The 19,690-nt window shown below is 42.5% G+C and overlaps 3 protein-coding genes; 1 reads left to right on the forward strand and 2 right to left on the reverse strand.

Moving 5' to 3' along the window:
* Window positions 1-1,804: 1,804 nt before the first annotated feature.
* GSTUM_00003197001 (uncharacterized protein) lies at window positions 1,805-4,535 on the reverse strand (the record flags this gene model as incomplete). XM_002836843.2 has 7 exons in its annotated part: window positions 4,180-4,535; window positions 3,650-4,098; window positions 3,385-3,539; window positions 3,144-3,337; window positions 2,788-3,082; window positions 2,164-2,484; window positions 1,805-2,112 (listed from the first exon to the last, which is right to left on the reverse strand). Exons 1-7 carry the CDS (start codon window positions 4,417-4,419, stop codon window positions 1,805-1,807), a joined length of 1,962 nt encoding a protein of 653 aa, XP_002836889.1. The 5' UTR covers window positions 4,420-4,535.
* A 10,855-nt stretch (window positions 4,536-15,390) lies between these two features.
* GSTUM_00003198001 (uncharacterized protein) lies at window positions 15,391-18,112 on the forward strand (the record flags this gene model as incomplete). XM_002836844.2 has 7 exons in its annotated part: window positions 15,391-15,580; window positions 15,633-15,841; window positions 15,917-16,276; window positions 16,319-16,623; window positions 16,710-17,290; window positions 17,352-17,564; window positions 17,617-18,112. The coding sequence occupies 7 exons, from the start codon at window positions 15,391-15,393 to the stop codon at window positions 18,054-18,056; spliced, it is 2,298 nt and encodes a 765-aa protein (XP_002836890.1). The 3' UTR covers window positions 18,057-18,112.
* A 280-nt stretch (window positions 18,113-18,392) lies between these two features.
* Window positions 18,393-19,421, reverse strand: GSTUM_00003199001 (60S ribosomal protein L15). XM_002836845.2 has 4 exons: window positions 19,258-19,421; window positions 19,047-19,191; window positions 18,885-18,988; window positions 18,393-18,828 (listed from the first exon to the last, which is right to left on the reverse strand). Exons 1-4 carry the CDS (start codon window positions 19,355-19,357, stop codon window positions 18,566-18,568), a joined length of 612 nt encoding a protein of 203 aa, XP_002836891.1. The 5' UTR covers window positions 19,358-19,421; the 3' UTR covers window positions 18,393-18,565.
* Window positions 19,422-19,690: the final 269 nt, after the last annotated feature.

A 19,690-nucleotide genomic window follows, 5' to 3' on the forward strand; every position in this document is an offset into this window, starting at 1 on the left:
GCATATCTGGGCGGACGGACTGCCGGTGGACCACTACTGCAGTGTCGTGACGTTTGTGAAACGGACTGCTATTGCATACAGCCAAAAACTGGCCAGTGCCTCGGAATTTTGGTAATATGCAATAGCAGTCCGTTTTGCAAACGTCCCCTCTCGTGATGGATGGATCACTGAGAGCTTACCGATAGCTAGGAGCTTGTACGGTCCCGTTTCCGGAGGTGGTCTAAAGGGTGGAACTTCTAGTACTTTATGAAAGTTATCCAGGACACCTGTCTTACTGATCGAGTGCTATCGCGAAAAGCGCATCACTGGGTTGAGTATTAATTGTGAAATGGGGGTTATATCTTCACCCGGTGCCTGGGTATGACAAGTAACGCTTGTTAGATTATTCACTGGGTTCGACTATCGCTCGCTCACACCCGACACCACGTCATACCCACGCGAGATACAATACCACCTTGACCACTCCTCCCGCCTAAAGCTAATCCGATAACTTGTAGCATCACCCTTGCACGACCTCGTATCTCCTTCGCACTACAAAATGCTTCTGAGCGGGTGTCTATTGCGGTTTTAGAAGCCACGAGGAGCGGCAAGGAGAAATATTGAAAGAAATCGCGCTCCCTAGCTTATCTTAAACGTCCCCCCGGCAATGGCGATGGCATTATTCCCGGATTAAACGTTTATCACTGGAGTTATTCTCGCTTTTTAGGGTCAGCCGTTGATTTTTTTGAAGGCTAAATGGCCCCTCCAAGTGTTCTATCTCCTTCTTCACGTTCTGCCAGCGAAGGGAGTTGTGGTCTGTTTTTTTCCATTTTTCGTTGAAACGCTGTTGGGATGTGAATGGTGGCTTGAGGTGGCGAGTAGTCGCTGTCGTTCTGGAGGTCAGAAATGGGCGCTAGGTGGTGTCTGGGGCACGAGTGGTGGTGGTGTTGAGGGCTTTCTTGGTGGGGATATATGATATAAAGTATGATATGATGATACGGTATGATAGGAGGATGAAAAGTAAAATTGGACATGACGGGGCTTTGTCTAGGCCCTCCCAGATATTCCCCAACGTGTTTCCATCATAACTAGCGCTGGCATCCTCCGCCCTGGGAAAAGGTTGAGTGATAGGATGCGGTCTGTGGAAGAGATTTAGGTTACCTAATCATTTAGGACCTGTCTGGTACGCCTTGCTTAGAGGGGGGGGCTTTGGAATCGGTATGCTGGGGTGGAAGTCTTGCAGGATAGATCAAAGCGGGGGTCTTGAAATCCCAGACCCGGACCGGCATCTGCAGAACGGATTACTCGAGCAGACAACTGACCTGTTTCGCAATCGCACACTTAAAAAACATTTTAGTGACCATGGCCTTTGCTCAACCTTGCCTTGACTCTGCGCGATTGATATCGGGTGCACTTTACGAATAATATTATCGGAACGGTGGTATTTGGAGTGGATTCTGTACCTTACTGTACACACGAGCGAGATCTCTTGTCTCAAGGGCTTCCAACTACCCACCGCTAGTACCCGAATATCACATCGCTAGAAGGTAAACATAAAGTGGAGTGTAATAGCTAAGCCGAAAACACATATCGTGGAAGCAACGCCCCTCATCAAAGCCCTCCCCCACCTCCCCCACCTTAGCTACCATTGAATATTGAGCCACCCACGAGTGACGTATCATGAACCTGCTAGCATATTTCCAAAAAAGAGGAAAACGGATAAACACCAAATCCCAATTCTAGTACGTACTCGAGACCTATAATACACTTCAAAACTAGCATACAACTCCCGATACCACACCCCTCAGATTATCAGACAAGCTTGCTACTCAAGTGACCCTAACTTAACCTCCTCCCTTTGTCTCCTTTTCCGCTCCTTAGCCTCCGCCCTCTCCTTCCTCCTCTGCTCCTTCCTCCCCTCCTCGAACCGGCGCACAGTGCCGTGCTTCACGCGGGTGATAATGTCCCCGACCTTGCCCTTCGTGAGTGTTCCCGCCTTGCGCATGTCCTCCCAATCCTTGTCGTGGCGATACTTCTTCAGGAACTCGAGCTGCTGATCCGTGGCGGGGAGTTTGCGCCATTCAGAGCTGCGCGCCACTAGTTTTCTGGGGTAGGTATTCAGGGTGTAGGTGTCTGCATGGTTAGGTTTGTGGGCATAGAAATTGGGGGAAGGAGAAATAATACCAGCACCCCTGATGACTGCGTCTAGATGCTCGATACCAGACATGACGAGCTTTGGCCGCGCCCACCCCCTGAGCCCCATTTCTGGCGGTAAAGCGCGGAATTCTTCCACTTTGTACCACCCGCTATGGTCCCTTTCCACCGTGATGTATCCATTCCGGGCACAACTTAAAACGTACTTACCCGGATAGATGGAAACCCACGCCAACTTGCTCATTGTATAGATAACTTGATCGGCGCGACTGTCGCTCAGCAAGTCCCAGATGCTGTCGTAGTCTGTGTATTCTAGTTGAATCGGCGGTGGCGGTGGGGTAACGGCCAGAACTGCAAGGTTGAGTTTTTCGGCAGCGATGGCTCGGAGATGTTTCTCCTCCTCGGCGATTCTGTTCTCGGCTGCTGCAGCGAGTTCCTTCCCTTGCTTTTTGGCCTCTTCCATTTCTTTCTCGGCCTGCTTGAGTTCTTTCTCCGATACTGCCTGCTGGACCTTCATTCGTGATTGCTCGGCGATTTTCACTGCCTCCTCCTGTGCGGCCCTTCTCTTTTCCTCCTTCATCCTCTGAATCTCCTCCTCGAGCTTAGCTTCTTCTTCCCTCCGACAATTGGCTTCGGATTGCAATTGCTCATAACGAAGGCGCTTCTCCTTTTCCTCGGCTTTCTGCCGCGCTTCTGCTTTTTTGGCTGCCTCGGCGCGCATTTGGTCTGGTGTCATTTCAGAGATTATCATGTCCGGATCTAAACCGAAGAGTGTTGGCGCTGTAGCAATTCCGCGGGAGAGGTTTGCTACCATGTCAATTATGTGGCAATCGGTTTTCCCCGTACCCTCCGATTTGCGCAAGCCTCTACCGATCATTTGCGTGATCAGATTTTTCGAACGGGTCGGACGCGCGAGTATTACACAATCGATGTTTGGAATGTCGGTTCCCTGCCTATCATTAATACGCTCGATCAACCTTCGGGGGAGCAAGGAGAGGTTGGGGAGGTACTTCAGTAAAAACACCGCAGTTAACCAACACAGGAAATTTCCCAGCTTTGAACTCTTCCAGGCACTCCCGACGGGTTTGGATTAAGGTTCTGCTGGTGACTTCCCGTGCGTTAATACCATTTTTGCGGAATTTATCCATTACTGAGCGTACATGCGCTATGTCGACACAGAATACTAGGGTTGATTTACGCTCTGCTGTCAAGATATTAGTAGGTGGTTGGGTGTGGGTAAGGAAGAAGTACATGCTCGGTCCTTCCAGGTTTGTATGATAATATCGTTTGCCGTATCAGTGTTGACAGCTCGCCCAAGTCCCTTTATATCAAAATCTCCGTTTCTATCCTTGACCCCCTCTAAGTCTACACTTGAGCTCACAGTTGTAAAGCGTGGAGGAGATAACCTATTCCAATTAGCCAGCGCCCATAGTAACAACCCCACTGAGAACAAACCATTCATGCTCAATCATAGTGGCAGAGTCCCTGCGCACACATCAGCCCCGGTCCATCCAACCTCCGCTTCAAGAACACCCACATGTGAAAAACCAGCTTATCCATCACTTTCCCCAAGCTCACCCCATCAAATCTCGAAACCGTAGCGCTGACGCCCACAACAATCGGCGTCCTCTCATTGACGTCCATAGCCTGGAAATGCGTGAGGACCTTCAAATACGACGGCGAAACCGCATGATGGCACTCATCGATCAATATAAGCTTGTATAATTCCGCATCGTACTTTTCCAGCCGGTTTATAATAGATTGTACCGATGCAATTATTATATCTGCCCCCACGTTCGCGTGTGAGGTACCCATTTCTATGGCGATGACCTTCTCCGGATACTGCTTTTCGCACTGCTTCGCTGCCTGGTGGACAAGTTCCCGGCGGTGTACTAAAATGAGTGTTTTTTCGGCTTCTGGGCGCGCGGGGTGAGTTAGGCGGGATATTAGCTCTGTGAAGATGACCTATCACCACAAGTAGCACACATTGATCTTGTGAGTTTATCACTCGTTTGGGGGAAGGAGAATAAGAGAAGGGGGGAATACTGTTTTCCCCCCACCAGTAGCCAGTGAAATTGCCATTCTTCGCTCACCCTCATTCATACTCGTCAGAATAGCTCGAACGCAGTCCTCCTGGTAATCCCGTAACTTTATACTCTCAGAATTCCATGCCCGCTGGGGTAGCCATGAGAGTGCGAATGTCGGTAGAGAAGAGGGAGTTGGTCGGTAGAGCGAAGGCAAGAAGAGATTGGAGAAGGCGCGGGTACACTGTAGTGCCCTCCTCATGTCGTATATGGCGAGGAGGGAGCACGAAATGGAAGTCTTTTAAGGGTTCTTCTGGTGTTTTCACGATCCAATTGGTGAGAAGGATATGGTCTGTGGTATTTTGGGGGGGAATGCTGAAATCTTATCAGTCACGTGATGCGGCTACCGTAAAAACACGAAAATGGCGGTAGGACGTTGGAGTTCCCCCTCCTTATAACGTCCTTTGGCTTGTTTCTTTTTATTTATCTCAGCTGAGGCCAGAATGATATTTTCTGTGGGTTTTTTCCCCCTAATCCAAAAGGGGAAATTCTGGACGTCCTAGCGCCATTCTCAGCGATTTCGTGGTATCATAGTTTGTTTGTTGCCCCTCGTGTCTGTGGAGGAGTGGGGGTTAGCACGGGGTATTCCGCCTGAACCATTGGGTCAAACGCTGGGGTCTGGTTAAGGGTTAGGAATTGGACTCGTTACGAGAAGTATCACAGTATGATATATTATGATAATATGATAATATTATTATGATAGGAACATTCCCGACCAGATGCGGTGCGCTGGGGGTTAACATTCTCTAAACGTCATCTCGGAGTTTGAACCAGGAATCGAGTGATATCAGGTGCCTCAAATCCCTCGACTGGTAAGATGCTCGTAAACCACAAACAATAAATAAACACACCATCAGACCCAGCCACCACCAATTATCTGCGAATGTAAACAGGGAAGCGGGACATCACCGGGAAGCTGGACAGCACAACCAAATTTCAAAAGTAGCCATAACTCCACCAGTCCCCAACCAAATTGAATAAAATAAAAAGGAATCAATTTACAAATTGTATGGGAAGGTATCTTTGAATTAAAATTAATTAAATAAGAAAACAATGCTAAAGAAAACTCATGAAAAGGTGAAAAAAGGTCAATTAGAGGCAAAGTAAGAAAAGGCAAAAAGCAAAGGCTTTGGATCACATAAAACCATGAAGTATGGATTACTGTATAGTATTGTATTGGTATGAATAGTATGGGTAGGCTTCGTTACGGGGCCCCGTTTCTCAGGAGCGGGGACAAAATAACCTCGGTTAATCTCATTAACTGGGAAAAAGAATCAGCCAAATCGGACCAAAACTAACCGAGATAGAGCTATTTGAAGTTGTTCAACTTCAAAGAGCTATAACTCACTCAGTTTTAGTCTGATTTAGATGATTTTTTTTTTAACTTGAAGTTAATAACCTGGTCTTGGCATCCCGTTCGTCGGAAACGGGGCCCCGTAACGAAAGCTAAGTATGGGAGATGATATTTAGAGTTTGTAAGAGTAGTAAGACAATAGAGTAGGTAAGATGAAGAGGAATTTTATAGTATTCTAACTACTTGTAATAGTAACACTTTTAGAAAAGAATCAGTACAACATAAGATGGATAGTAGATAAGATGAAGTTGGTATAAGGTTATTGCACTTCTAGGGCTCAAATTAGTATAATTTAAATTGTTTTATACTAAAGCAAAATATTCTTTTAGTAATTCTATATCTAGTATTTTATCACATATTATCTATTTCAAAATAGTTAATTGCTCCTACCATACTACTGTCATGAATGTGGCTTAGTGAGGAAAGGATTTTCACATAACTCATAGTTATGAGTTATAGGTATATTATGAGGTAGGTTGTTAGAAATACTGGGATCCGATACCTAAGAACTATCCTAAATAGGGTAACCTCACTCAAAATCAGAATCTCTGGAAAAGAATTTGACTACAGGAGAAAAACATGAAAGAAAGACTACAAATTGCATGTTATTATGATCAGAAAAACGAAGAATTGATGGATATCTGAGCAAGTACTAGTCCCTACTCTGAGAGCTCTTACAAAGATTTTCTCAAGGGCATCTATAGTGATGAGTCTTTGGTATAAAAGTCTCCCAATTTACCAAATAGATGGGTTTTTCGACTCCTAAAGGATAAATGGAAAGTATGGACTGTTAACAAAAGTGAACATGTTAAATCTTCCCTCTCCTTTATGGAATGAGAGGCTATTTGGAAAGGGGGATGGTTAGAATAAAAGGTTCTGCGACAAGATGAGGACTATCCGAAGAACGAATAGTGTACATATTCCTATATCAAAGTCTTGGAGGAAGGTTTATCGCCCCACTATGTCCCCGGCAGTTTTTCTTTTGTAAGATAATGTAAAAATTCATATTGCAAAGGTCACCAAAGAGTAGTTGGAGTCATATAGAATCTGGGTATCTAAACACCCTCCTCACAGCCCAGATTTAAACCCAACTGAGCATGTGTAGAAGGTGATGAAGAGTATCCTTTGAAAGGACTATGGATACTTGAAAGATCTTAAAGACAATACCGAGAGTAGGATGATTTTTGTTGCAGCACTGAAGAGGGTATAGTGGACGGTCCCCTAAGTGTTAATTAACCGCCTGATTGATTCAATGCCTAGGCACTACTACGCAGTAAGAAGAAATCTAGGTTGGTATGCAAAGTATTAAACACCATGGCAATAGCTATCTGTCTGTATTTTTCTTGTCTTTTTAACTAAATTTTTGGTTGTGCAATTAATTAATTGAAATCATGGTTGGGTTATGTGGTAAAGGTGTGAGTGGGGTGTGTGTACAGACTTATTAATCATAACTGTATTATTTATGCCTTTATGAATATAAAACACCCTTACGATATTTATTACTATTAAAATGGAATGAACTTTACACAAAGTAGAGTGAGAAAAAGCTTACGATAGGCTTTATATATAGAAGACATTGGTCTTGTACTATTAGTAATGTAGGCCTAGGCCTAAGAGCTATCGTATATGAAAGAAAGAAGAGAAGTATCATTTCCTGTCACTAAGTATTAACAACCCTAGGGGGAATCATTACCACTACTTATAAAGCTACCATAATATCACTTTTTTGTAATAAAATCTTTATTTTACTAGCACTTTGCTCCTATTATATCTATTTACCATAGATATTAAATATTTTTAGAAATGACAATTTACAAATATTTGTACAATTGTTTCTATTGCTATTGAAATACATTGCCACAAGCTGAGTACTTATTTTTGTAAATAGATGATCTATCAATGTAGATTATATAGCGACCGTATTTTGGAATTTGACTTAATTTCTTACTTTTTACATATGATTTCTAACCTTTTGATAATATTTTACTATATCTTTATTACCATGACTGGAAAAAATCCTAGGATCAAACTTTATAAAGTAGTTTCTAATATTGAATAATTTAAATCTTCTGATAGACTAGAGTTAAAATTCAAGTTGTGGAAAAAGTCTATTATATTAGCAGTGGAAAGGCTATATCTGTTCTCTACAATCCAGATTAACTTTATCTAATTTCTGCTTATGGTATTACCAGAATAGAGATAGTTTGCATATGGGGAATGTAAGAAAATAGAAATTAGAATAAGAGTATACAAAAAGCTAGTCTAATACTCACCAGTAGTGGAAAATAATTTAAACTATATAAATATAAAGCTCAGAAGAATACAGGCCTTATAATACTTTTACTTTACTGGTTTTTAGTCTTATCTTGTTCTTTATTCTTTCAAAAATTGTTACAATCACTTGTAATTATAATACTATCAAATTATCTACTATCTTTTCTACTACATTATCTCACTAGCTTTATCAACTGTAAGTATTGCTCTCCATTATTATTTCAAATAGTAGAAGTTTGCTTAATATTACTTTTTAGATAGTTTTATGTGATTTAAAGCCGTTACTTTTTGTCTTTTCTGACTTTAACTATTGTTGACCTTTTTTTAACTTTTTATGAAATTTCTTTAACTGTCATGGATATGATAGAATTTCGCACATGACTAGATTACAAGTCATAGGTCTCACACATATGACTTACTCGAGTCATATGATTTGTTTATGTCATGATTTGTTATGTTTTCTACATGACTCAATTACGAGTCATAGGATTTTACACATATGACTCACTGACATTATATGATTTGTTTATGTTACAAGATGATTTATTATGTTTCGCACATGACTCAATTATGAGCTATTGCTAGAAATACTGTAATCTAATACCTAGTAACCATGCTAAGTAGGGTAACCTCACTCAGAATCAGAATTGCTGATCTCCAATAACCCCCTCCGGCCCCCCTTATAGGGCCCACACGTCATCATACATACTTATATCAGTAGTATCCTGTGAATATAAAACCACAGTCCTTCAGGTCTAAGACAAACACTATACATGTCACTGTCTTTCCAACCAGATCCTGTTCGCAGGATATATTGGAGAGGACCATCGGCTAGGTCTGGAAACTGGAATAGAGTGAATCTGTCAACTACTCAGAGAGTTATTAGGCTTCCAAGATGTGACAACTTTGCAAGAGCTGTAGGTAACGGGACATTTTTGCATAAAGATATGGTATCAAATGTTAAAGGATTTCTATGAGAGACTAATACATTCTTACCCACCCTATGATAATATTAGGTGGAGACATCCTGATAACTTCAGTGTTGTCCAAGCCAATCAAAATTGGTTTCTGTAGATGGAGATTATCTAAAAAGGCTTGGACTTTACTTATTTCATTTATGACAACTAAGAGTGAAGTAAAATATGTAAAGTAGAATTGAATAGTAAAAACAATATTATATTGTTAAGATCTCTTCTCTGTTGCTTGATGATATCTAAAGCTTGAAAGGCACTTCGATATTTATATTCTGCATCTTAGTGTTTGCGGACTACATCTATTTATTATACAACTATGTACCTCTCTGATTATAACTTGCAATGTTTGGTATTCTTAAAAGGTGTAAATACCAGGAGACCCAGAAAATCACCACATCCTCTTCAGCAATTACAACATAACTAACTGGGAATCCTACTATTCCCAATAGTAATTATCTGATCATTAGAGTCTTTAGACTTATAGCCTAATTCTCAAGTCGAACTGACTTGGCTCCAATTGTCTTTGTCATTGATAAAAGGATCAGTTTTATCAGTGAGTTGTATCTGCAAAGGTAGTCATAATCCCAATCTTTCTATATTGCCAGACTTCAAACCTTTATAACTACTTACCCAACCCATAGATATCTTCTGGAAGACTTTCTACTAATATGCAGGAAGCTATTCTACCTAATTGAGAAATTATTCCTTGATTGGCAACTCTTGATTGCTCTGGGTAAGCGCGTTTCAATCACTGTTGAAGTATTAAAAGTCATCTCCACAGCTACAACGTATTCTGAAACCTAGTTATAATACTTTGTGAAGTCTATTGGCTTGCATGGTAGTGTTCTACCGAGTTCTAGACTCTTCTGATTATTCTGGGGTGGATGCAAATGTATTGATCTCTCATTGAGATTTTTTATTATTCGGTACCATCTCTTTATGCAAAAACATCCTGTTATACTCGGTTCATGCCAAAGTTGTTATATTCTTAAAGCCTAGTAACCCTCCAGGTAGTTGACGGATCTACTCAATTCTACTTCCCAGACCTAGCCAAAGGTCCCCACCTATCTATTCAGTGAACAGGATGTAGTTGGATATGTGGCGGTGATGTATATGGTATTATTCTGACACCATCAATTCTGTAGCATTATAGTCACAGGACATAACAAAAATTGATATGTCTGATGAGGTCCAGGCCTCGTAAGGGGGGTGTAACGTGTTCGCAAGGTGCTAATTATGTTATCGGAGATGATGCGATGGTCAACCAGTAGCCTGCTCTACTAGAGAGGTGGCGAGAGCGGAGAACTAAAGGAGAGTTCGAAAGGTGTACAGAGGAACAAAGAAGTAACTGTTCAATAAAGTATATTAAAATACTGTCTGTCAAAGTCTGCCTTTTCCATCGTGGAATCAGGCAGTCTTTAAATACACAAATCTTGTTCATGTCTAGTCTGAATAAAACTAATCAAAAGTATCAAGTGATACTTTTTGATAAAAACAAACCAAGTATCAAAACGATACTTAAAACAATACATAAAATAAAACCAAGTATCAAACAATACCTAAAACAAACCAAGTATTAAAGTGATACTTAAAACATAACATAAAACAAAACCAAGTATCAAACGATACTTAAAACAAACCAAGTATCAAAGCGATACTTAAAACAAAACATAAAACAAAACCAATAACCAAGGATCCCTACTGGTTACAGGAGGGGTGTTGGAGACCTGAGATACTAATTCTGAGTAGGACTACCCTACATGGGATGATTCCTAGGTATCAGATCCTGGTATTTCTAACAGATAATTAGAAAATTATAGAATTCCAAGAAACACTATGTCACAAATGTCGCTTGGCGAGGAAAAGGTTTTCATGTGATACATAGTTATGAGTCACAGGTATGTTATTGTTTCACACATATGATTCATTCGAGTGATATGATTTGTTATATGTGGGATTTGTGATGCTTTCGCACATGGCTTAAATATGAGTTATGGGACGTGCGCCTGATGAGTATACCTTGCGAGTGTGCCTTGCGAGTATGCCTTGCGAGTGTGCCTTGCAAGTTTGCCTTACGAGTGTGCCTTGTAGGTAGGCCTTGTGCATATGATTTATGTTTCATACATGACCTCGTTATAAGGTTATGGGTTTCACGCATATGACTCAGTCGAGTCATATAGCTTGTTTATTGTATTATAATTGGTTTATGAGTTTTTGCACATGACCTCGTTATGAGGTCATAGGTTTTAAGCATGTGACCACTTTGGTCACATGACTAGTTTGTTATGATTTGATTTCGCACATGTGACCACTTTGGGTCACATGACTACGGGTGGGAAGAACACTATATAAGAATACCAATGTGGCCAAGAAGGATAGGCTCTTCACGCTTTGTTCTAAGTACTTTTCCTACTTATTACTTTAACGAATCTAAAACACTTTTATGATCTTTATCTTTATTGCAACAATATCATTACACCAAGGAAAGCCCTTCGTGCAGAAGAGTTAGAGAAAACTTACAATAGGCGTTTCTGATAGAAGACAGAGGTCTTGTACTATCGGTAACATATGCAGATGCCTAGTACTATCATAAGACGAAGAAAGAAGGAGAAGAAGAAGAGAAGTTTCGTTCCCCATCGCCAAGAACTAACTATCTGAGAAGGAATTGTTACACACTACAATAGAAGTCAATAGATTTCAAGGAGTGTTACAACTAGGTCCAGGAGTGTGTTGTGGTTGTGGGAGTAATTTCTAATACCAGAACAACTATGAAAACTCTGTTACCCAAAGCAACTAAGGGTTGTGAACCAAGGAATTATCTGCCAATTCAATAGAATAGCTTTCTGCAAATTAGTTGAAAGTTATCTGAAAGATATCTGTCTGTTGGATCTGGAGTTATAGAGGTTAAAGGTCAGACGACTTAAGAAGGTTGAAATTGTAAATACCTCTACAGATACAACCTGCAGATGAAACTGATTATTTTATTAATAAGAAAGACAATTGGAGTCAACTCAGTTCAACTTGAGAGCTAGGCCATAAATCTAAAAGCTCTAAAGATCAGACAAGTACTATTGGGAACAGTATAGTTCCTAGTTAGCAATATTGTAATTACCAAAGGTCTGGTAGTTTTCAGGGTCTCCAAGTGTCAGCACCTTTGAAAAGTACCTGACATTGTAAGTTATAACCAAGGAGGTACGTAGCTTGTATATTAGATAGATATAGTATATGAATACTCAGACCCTGAATATCAATATCGAAGTGCCTCCTAAGCTTTATACATTATCAAGCAATGGAGAAGAGACCATAATAATATAATATTGTTCTTATAATTCTATTTTACTTTACCTATTTTACTTCACTCTTAGTAGTTATAAACAAAATGAGTATATTCTATACCTTCCTAGGCAATCTCTGTCTACAGAAATAAATCTTGGTTGGCCTTGACAACTCTAAGTCTATACAGGTTGTCTCTGCCTAATAGTCACAGGATTTGCACATATGACTCACTTGAGCCATATGACTTGTTTACGGGATTTTCACAATACTTATAGTTATGAGTTATCATCGTTAGAGTTGGTAAGAAGAGCACTATTTAACGAGGCCAGTACAGCTGAGGAAGATAGGCTCTTCAAGCATCATTCTTTGTAATTTCCTTACTATTACTTTATACTAATAAAATATTTTTATGCTCTTTATACTTTACATTTCTCAAGAGCCTAAGAGTAATATCTCTATACATATTAGGCAGAGATAATCTAACAGGCTTCACAAATATCTGAGCCAACCAAGATTTATTTCTGTAGACAGAGATTGTCTAGAAAGACTTGAATTCACTCGTTTTATTTATGACTACGAAGAGCGAAGTAAATTTGGTAAAGTAAGATAGTGTCACGAATATGGCTTGGCAAGAAAAAGGTTTTCATGTGATACATGGTTATGAGTCACAGGTATGTTATTGTTTTACACATATGACTCATTCGAGTGATATGATTTGTTATGTATGAGATTTGTGATGCTTTTGCATATCGCTCAAACATGAGTCATGGGAGTACGCCTGGCGAGTATGCCTTGCAAGTGTGTCTTGCAGGTAGGCCTTGCGCATATGATTTATGTTTCGCACATGACCTCATTATGAGGTCATGGATTTCACGCATATGACTCAGTGGAGTCATATGACTTGTTTATTGTGTTATGATTGGTTTATGAGTTTTGCATATGACCTCATTATGAGGTCATGGGTTTTGAGCATGTAACCACTTTGGTCACATGACTAGTTTGTTATGATTTGGTTTCTCACATGTGACCACTTTGGGTCACATTACTACGGGTGGGAAGAACACTATATAAGGAGGCTGATGCAGCCGAGAAGGATAGGTTCTTCACGCTTTGTTTTAAGTACTTTTCCTACTTATTACTTTAAAGAATTTAAAAACACATTTACGATCTTTATCTTTATTGCAATGATATCGTTACGCCAAAGAGAACTCTTCAAGCAGAAGAGTTAGAGAAAACTTACGATAGGTATTTCCAATAGAAGACAAAGGTCTTGTACTATCGATAACGTAGGCAGAGGCCTAGTGATATCGTAAGATGAAGAAAGAAGAAGAAGAGAAGTATCGTTCCCTGCCGCCAAGAACTAACCATCCAAGGTGGGATCGTTACAGATAGGATCGTAAAAATAATATTATATTGTTAAGGTCTCTTCTCTGTTACTTGATGATGTCTAAAGCTTGAAAAGCACTTTGATATTTATATTCTATGTCTGAGTGTTCATGGACTATGTCTATTTATTATTCAACTATGTATGTAACCAGTATGGGTACTCGGTTATTAGTTTTGTTTTATATTTTGTTTCAAGTATCACTTTGATACTTGGTTTATTTCAAGTATCGTTTGATACTTAGTTTTGTTTTGTTTTATTTTAAGTATTGTTTTGATACTTAAGTTGTTTTACCAAAGTGTATCATTTGATACCTTTGAATAGTTTCGTTTATGCTAGACATTAATGGATTTGTGTATTTAAAGACCACCTGATTCCATGATGGAAACAGCAGACTTCAAGAGACAGTATTTCAATATACTTGGTTGAACAGTTACCTCTTTGTTTCTCAGTACACTCTTGAAGCCTTCTTTAGTTCTCACCTCTCACCTTCTCTCTGCTAGAACAGGCCACCTGCCAGCTATCATACCTAGTACCAATAATGTGAATTGTACCTTACAAACATGTTATAATGTACCTCTGTGATTATAACTAGCAACATTGGGGATTCTTAACAGATACAAATACCTGGAGTCACTGAAAATTACCACACCCTCTTCGGTAATTACAATATAATTAACTAGGAGCTTTACGGTTTCCAATAGTAGTTATTTGAATCTTAGAGTCTTTAAACTTGTCGCCTAGTTCTCAAGTTGAACTGTGTTGGCCTCAATTGTCTCCATCATTGATAAAATGATCAGTTTCCTCTGTGGGTTGCATCTGTAAATGTAGTCGTAAATACAATCTTTTTAGGTCATCTGACTTCAAAGTTTCATAACTCCTTACCTAATCGATAGATATCTTCCAGAGGACTTCCTACTAATTCGCAGAAATCTATTCTACCAGATCAGCAAATATTTCCTTAGTCGGCAATTCTTAGTTACTCTAGGTAACAGGGTTACAATCACTGTTGTAGTATTGGGAGTTATCCCCACAACAACAATACATTTCGAAACCTAGTTACAACTCTCTGTGAAGTCCATTGGCTTCTATGGTAGTGTTCCTCGGAGTTCTAGACTCCTCTGATTATTGTAGAGTGAATGTGAATGTATTGGTCTCTTGTTGAAATCCTTTACCATTTGATATCATCTCTTTGTGTGAAAACGTCCTGTTATCTACAGCCCCTGCCAAAGACGTTATATCTTTGAAGCCTAGTAACTCTCTGGGAAGTTAACGGATTTACTCCATTCCACTTCCCAGACCTAGCCAATGGTCCCTGCTTATATAGCCTATAATCAGGATCCAGTCAGATAGATGGCAGTAACGTATACAATATTAATCTGACACCTTCAATTCTGTGGTAATATAGTCACAGGATGCAACTGAGATTGAGATTGATATGTATGATGACATGCGGGCCCCGTTAGGGGGCTGGAGGGGGGTGTTGGAGACCAGTAATTCTGATTCCGGGTGAGGTTACCCTACTTAGAGTGATTTCTAGGTATCAGATCCTGGTATTCCTAACAATATGTCAAGATAACAGGTGTTATCCAAGCAAGTGTAGGTAATGTAGGCCAAAGGGACTAAGAACTATTGAAGGAAGAAGATATATATATATCAAGAAAAGATATCATTGACCATTGCTATATATTAATAGGGACTTAGGAACATTACATTAGCATTGTTTTTTATTTTTATTAATTTTAATTCACAGATACCTCCCCATACCCTTTTTGTATTTATTCCTTTTTATTTTATCCAATTTGGTTGAGAAATGGTGGAGTTATGGCCACTTTTAAAATTTTGTTGTATTGTCCAGCTTCCTGGTGATGTCCCGCTTCCCGGTTCTTTACGTGATACCACAACGGCACGATGTCCCCTGTATCCCGTCTCCCCCGCCATTTCCCACGAATCCACCCCATTCTTCCAGCCAGCTGCAATCCCCGCAGCTATTCTAAAGCCCCAAAACTCAACAAATTCGTTCAAATCTCGGAGGAGGTACGTGGGGCACTAACATCAAAGACCCCCGTCGTAGCATTAGAGACAGCCATCTACACACATGGTGCCTAATAACTTCCTTCTCCCACCCCTTTTCACATGGCTAAAAATCATAGGCTTCCCATACCCAGACAACGTGGACCTAGCCATCAAAGTTGAAGCCGCCATACGCGAGGGCGGTGCTGTTCCCGCAACCATCGGGATCCTAGACGGGATCGCCCGTGTGGGATTTTCCCAGCCGGAACTAGAGTGCCTAGCGTCTACCGCGGGACAGAAGACCACTGTTAAAGTGTCTCGTCGAGATCTGCCGTTTGTCGTGGGGATGGTGTGCTTGCAACCCGGGAACCCTAACCCTGGATATACCGTGGCATGGCTAATTCAGCATTGGGTGGGACGGTAGAGACATAAAACGGCGTACAACGGCGGGACAACGATTGCGGGGACTATGCTACTCGCCCATATGGCGGGTATTAAAGTATTTGCGACGGGAGGGCTGGGGGGAGTGCATAGGGGGTATCCAAACCCAATGGATGTATCTGCGGACTTGATGGAGTTGGGGAGGACAAATGTTGCGGTTATTTCTGCTGGCTCAAAGGCTTTCTTGGACTTGGAGAACACCTTTGAGGTATTAGAGACCCAGGGGGTATTTGTCGGTACATTTGGTAGGGCCGGGACCAAGGTCATGGTTCCGGCCTTCTACAGCCGGGAGAGTCACATCATCAGTCCGAATATCCTGGAGAGTCCCGGGGACGCTGCTGGCGTTATATGCGTGTTCCCTATCGTACTATTACTATACCTCTAGCTAACAATGACGCCAGACGCAAGCCATGCGATGGGCTTATCCTCCGGTCAACTATTCTGCAACCCTATCCCCGAAGAATCCGAAATTCCGGAAAAGGACATCAACAAGGTTATTTCCGAGGCTGTGGAAAAAGCTCGCCATGAAGGGGTCTTCGGAAAAGACCAGACGCCCTACATCCTTAACGAAATCAAGGAAGTCACAAAGGGCGCCTCGCTACCCGCGAATATAGCACTCGTCCTGAATAACGCGAGAATGGGGACCCAGGTGGCGCAGGAACTTGTGAGATTTGAAAAAGGAGAAGAAGGGTTATAGACACCTCTTGATTTACTTCGCTTTGTTTTTGTTTTGAGAATTTCATGTATTAAGGCTCACAACACTATTTTGTACATAGACCTCTCCCCTCTGTTGCTTCCACTTCAAATTTCATACCGCCGGTGACTCCCCCTCCAGCTCTTCCGCCTACTGCCGTCGATCAGTCACCCACCACCATCACAGTCCCAGAAATCCTAGTAATTGGCAGCCTAGCGATTGATCAAACCCTCAAAACCACCACCAAGCTCCCTCAACTGCACACCTCCAACCCGGTAGCAACAACCGAAACCCTTGGCGGCGTCGGCAAGAACGTCGCCCTGGCAGCACACCTCGCCGGCGCAAACGCCCGCCTGGTATCCGCCGTTGGCAAAGACCTAGCCGGGACCTGGGCTCTTGAGAGACTCCAAGCGTTAGGCATGGACATTAGTGGCGTGAAGAAGATTGATGGCGGGGTCACGGCGAGGTACGTCGCGATTAATAATTCCTCTGGGGAACTATTCGTCGCGGGGGCGGATATGCGTGTTTTTGAAAGCGCGGAGATGGGCACTTTGGCTCGGGGGGCGATAGCCAAGGGTGTGAAGGTCGTCTGTGTTGACGGGAATTTGTCAGTGGAGGGATTGGCGGGGGTGGTTAGGGCTGCTGCTGGGCTTGATATCCCATGTTTTACTCATCCGCCCCCCCACCGCTAGGAGCAGCATTTGCTGATGGTGGCGGCGAATAGTAGCATTCGAACCAACCTCACCTTCAAAATCCACCCGCATCCTCTCCCCCACTCTCCCAATATACCCATCTACCTCCACGGTATCACTGACAACTCCAAACACCCACGAACTAACAGCCATGTTCGCCCACGCTCGCGAAATCGGGATGTTCGAGCGGGAGGACTGGTGGCGTGTCGTATGTGACATCAATATCGATTCGATATATTTTAATAGTACCTCCTCCCCTGCTGCTCATCTTTAGCAGCTAATGCGCCACAGGTGTAGCCCAACTCCCCACTCGCTTGAGCACAAACCTGCTGGAAGGTGGGATAATTCAGTCTGCGGTGCACCTGTCGCCGTACTTCTCCGGTATCATGGTTAAGCTCGGCGTGGACGGGGTTGTGCTTGTGCAGCTTCTTCCTCTAGCGACTTCTTTCACCTCCGCAGCCCTACCTCCCGGAACAATTGCCTCCCAGGGCGCGGGTTCTGTGGCAGGAGTTATGGTAAGGCATTTCCCGGCAGAGGTGATATCGCAGGAGAATATCATCAGTGTTAATGGTGTGGGTGACACGTATTTGGGTGTTGTGTTGGCGGGCTTGGTGAAGATGGGGATGAACGGGGCACATATCGAAGAGGTCATTGGGAGGGCGCAGAAGGCGGCGGGGCTGACGCTGATGAGTCCTGAGAGCGTTAGCGGGAGGGTGGTTGAGGTTGGGTGGCGGTAGTACGGGGTATCTGGAGGGTGTACTTGGGTAGAATTTTAAGACGCGAGTGATTTGTAGTGATGAATTGTGAACCTGGAAGCATCTGGTTGAAGGCTGTGTAAGAGGCGATAACAGTAACTTCATATTGGACATAGATATGACTACCGGTGGTTTCCAAAGAATCTAGAGGAAGCCGGCTCGAGGAACCCAAATGTTCATATTCAGGGAGTCGATTGGTGACTTTAAGTGGGCTATAGAAGCGGTCCGAATATTCTAACATTAGCGGCCCATTAGGATATCAAAACCATCTCCCTAGGAAATTTTTCTAGCTCAGCAAATATTGTACCAGGCGCCCAATCACTTCACAACGGCCTCATTATAGTTTGGTCAAATTCACATCTTCATGCCCGGACTAATCCAGCTGAACCTTAGTCATTAGGGAAAACCCAAACACCCAGCAAATAATTTAGATTGCTGTAAAAAAGAATCGATAAAAAAGCATAAAACCCCCCCAGAAACACAACAACGCACTAACGGTATCTCCAGTAGCTCTCGGTGTTGAGTCTCTTCCAAGTCTTCCTGCGACCAGCAGTCGTCTTGTTGTAGCGGTGACCCTTGTTGAGGCCACGGCTCTTCTTGCCGGTAGCGGTCAACCCACGGGACTCGCGGTGCTTGTGGACCGGCTTGGTGATCCAGTTGATGCGGGCATCACGGCGGATGGCCTTGTGTTGGGGGTCGACAAGGATGACTTCAAAGTATTTGTAGGTGGAGTCCTGGTTTATCCAGTAGGAGTCTGTCATAAAATGGTTAGTTTCCTATATTAGGTGGATTGAAGAGGTGAGGCCGTACTCAAGACGCGCAAGTTTGCACAACGGCGGCCGACACGCTCCTCGGCAGTGGAACGGAGAGAGCGCTGATACTTCAACTGGTTGATTCCCTGGTTGGTGGGCTTACTATTATCAAGATTGCCATCAGCTATATACCCCAATTCGAAATTTCGAACCCCCTTACCCGTAGGTAGCACCCTTAGGAGCGGGCCTCTTGCGACCTCCACGTCGGACACGGATACGATAAATGACATAGCCTTGCTTAGCCTTGTACCCCAGACGACGGGCCTTATCAGGACGAGAAGGGCGGGAGGCACGGTGAATGACATCTGTAATTTTCCGACAACTCATTAGCAATTGACCTCATCGTCCAGTAATTCCGAATTCAAACGCACTCAAGGACCTCAATTCCCAGCAGCGAACACGAAGCAAGAAGCGGAGAATATCCGACTGCTTCTTCTTGTGGATTTCTTCAACGTACTTAAGGGCACCCATGTCGTCGGTCGTCTGGCGATAAGCTGTTGGTTAGAGGTTGTTGATGGCGTGGTAATTTTTACTTTCGTGGGAGAATGTCTGGCGGTGGGTTCCGCTCGTGGGAATGTGTGTGCGCGGGCAGTCAAAGTGGCTAGGGCAAACCCTACATTCAATCTGATAAGATTTCCAGACGATAAGCGAGGTCACACGATAGCAAAGAGCCTCAGGGCTAAGTGTGATCTGGGAACACCTATTCCAGCATAATTAATTGTCGAAGTGAAAATTTTCATCATTGTTGTTAAGTTTCCGTTTCGTTTCTCTAACTATCATACCGTACTTGAGCTTTGTGAACCC

The sequence above is a fragment of the Tuber melanosporum genome (assembly GCF_000151645.1).
Source record: "Tuber melanosporum whole genome shotgun sequence assembly, scaffold_162, strain Mel28".
In the NCBI taxonomy this organism is placed as follows: Eukaryota; Fungi; Ascomycota; class Pezizomycetes; order Pezizales; family Tuberaceae; genus Tuber; species Tuber melanosporum.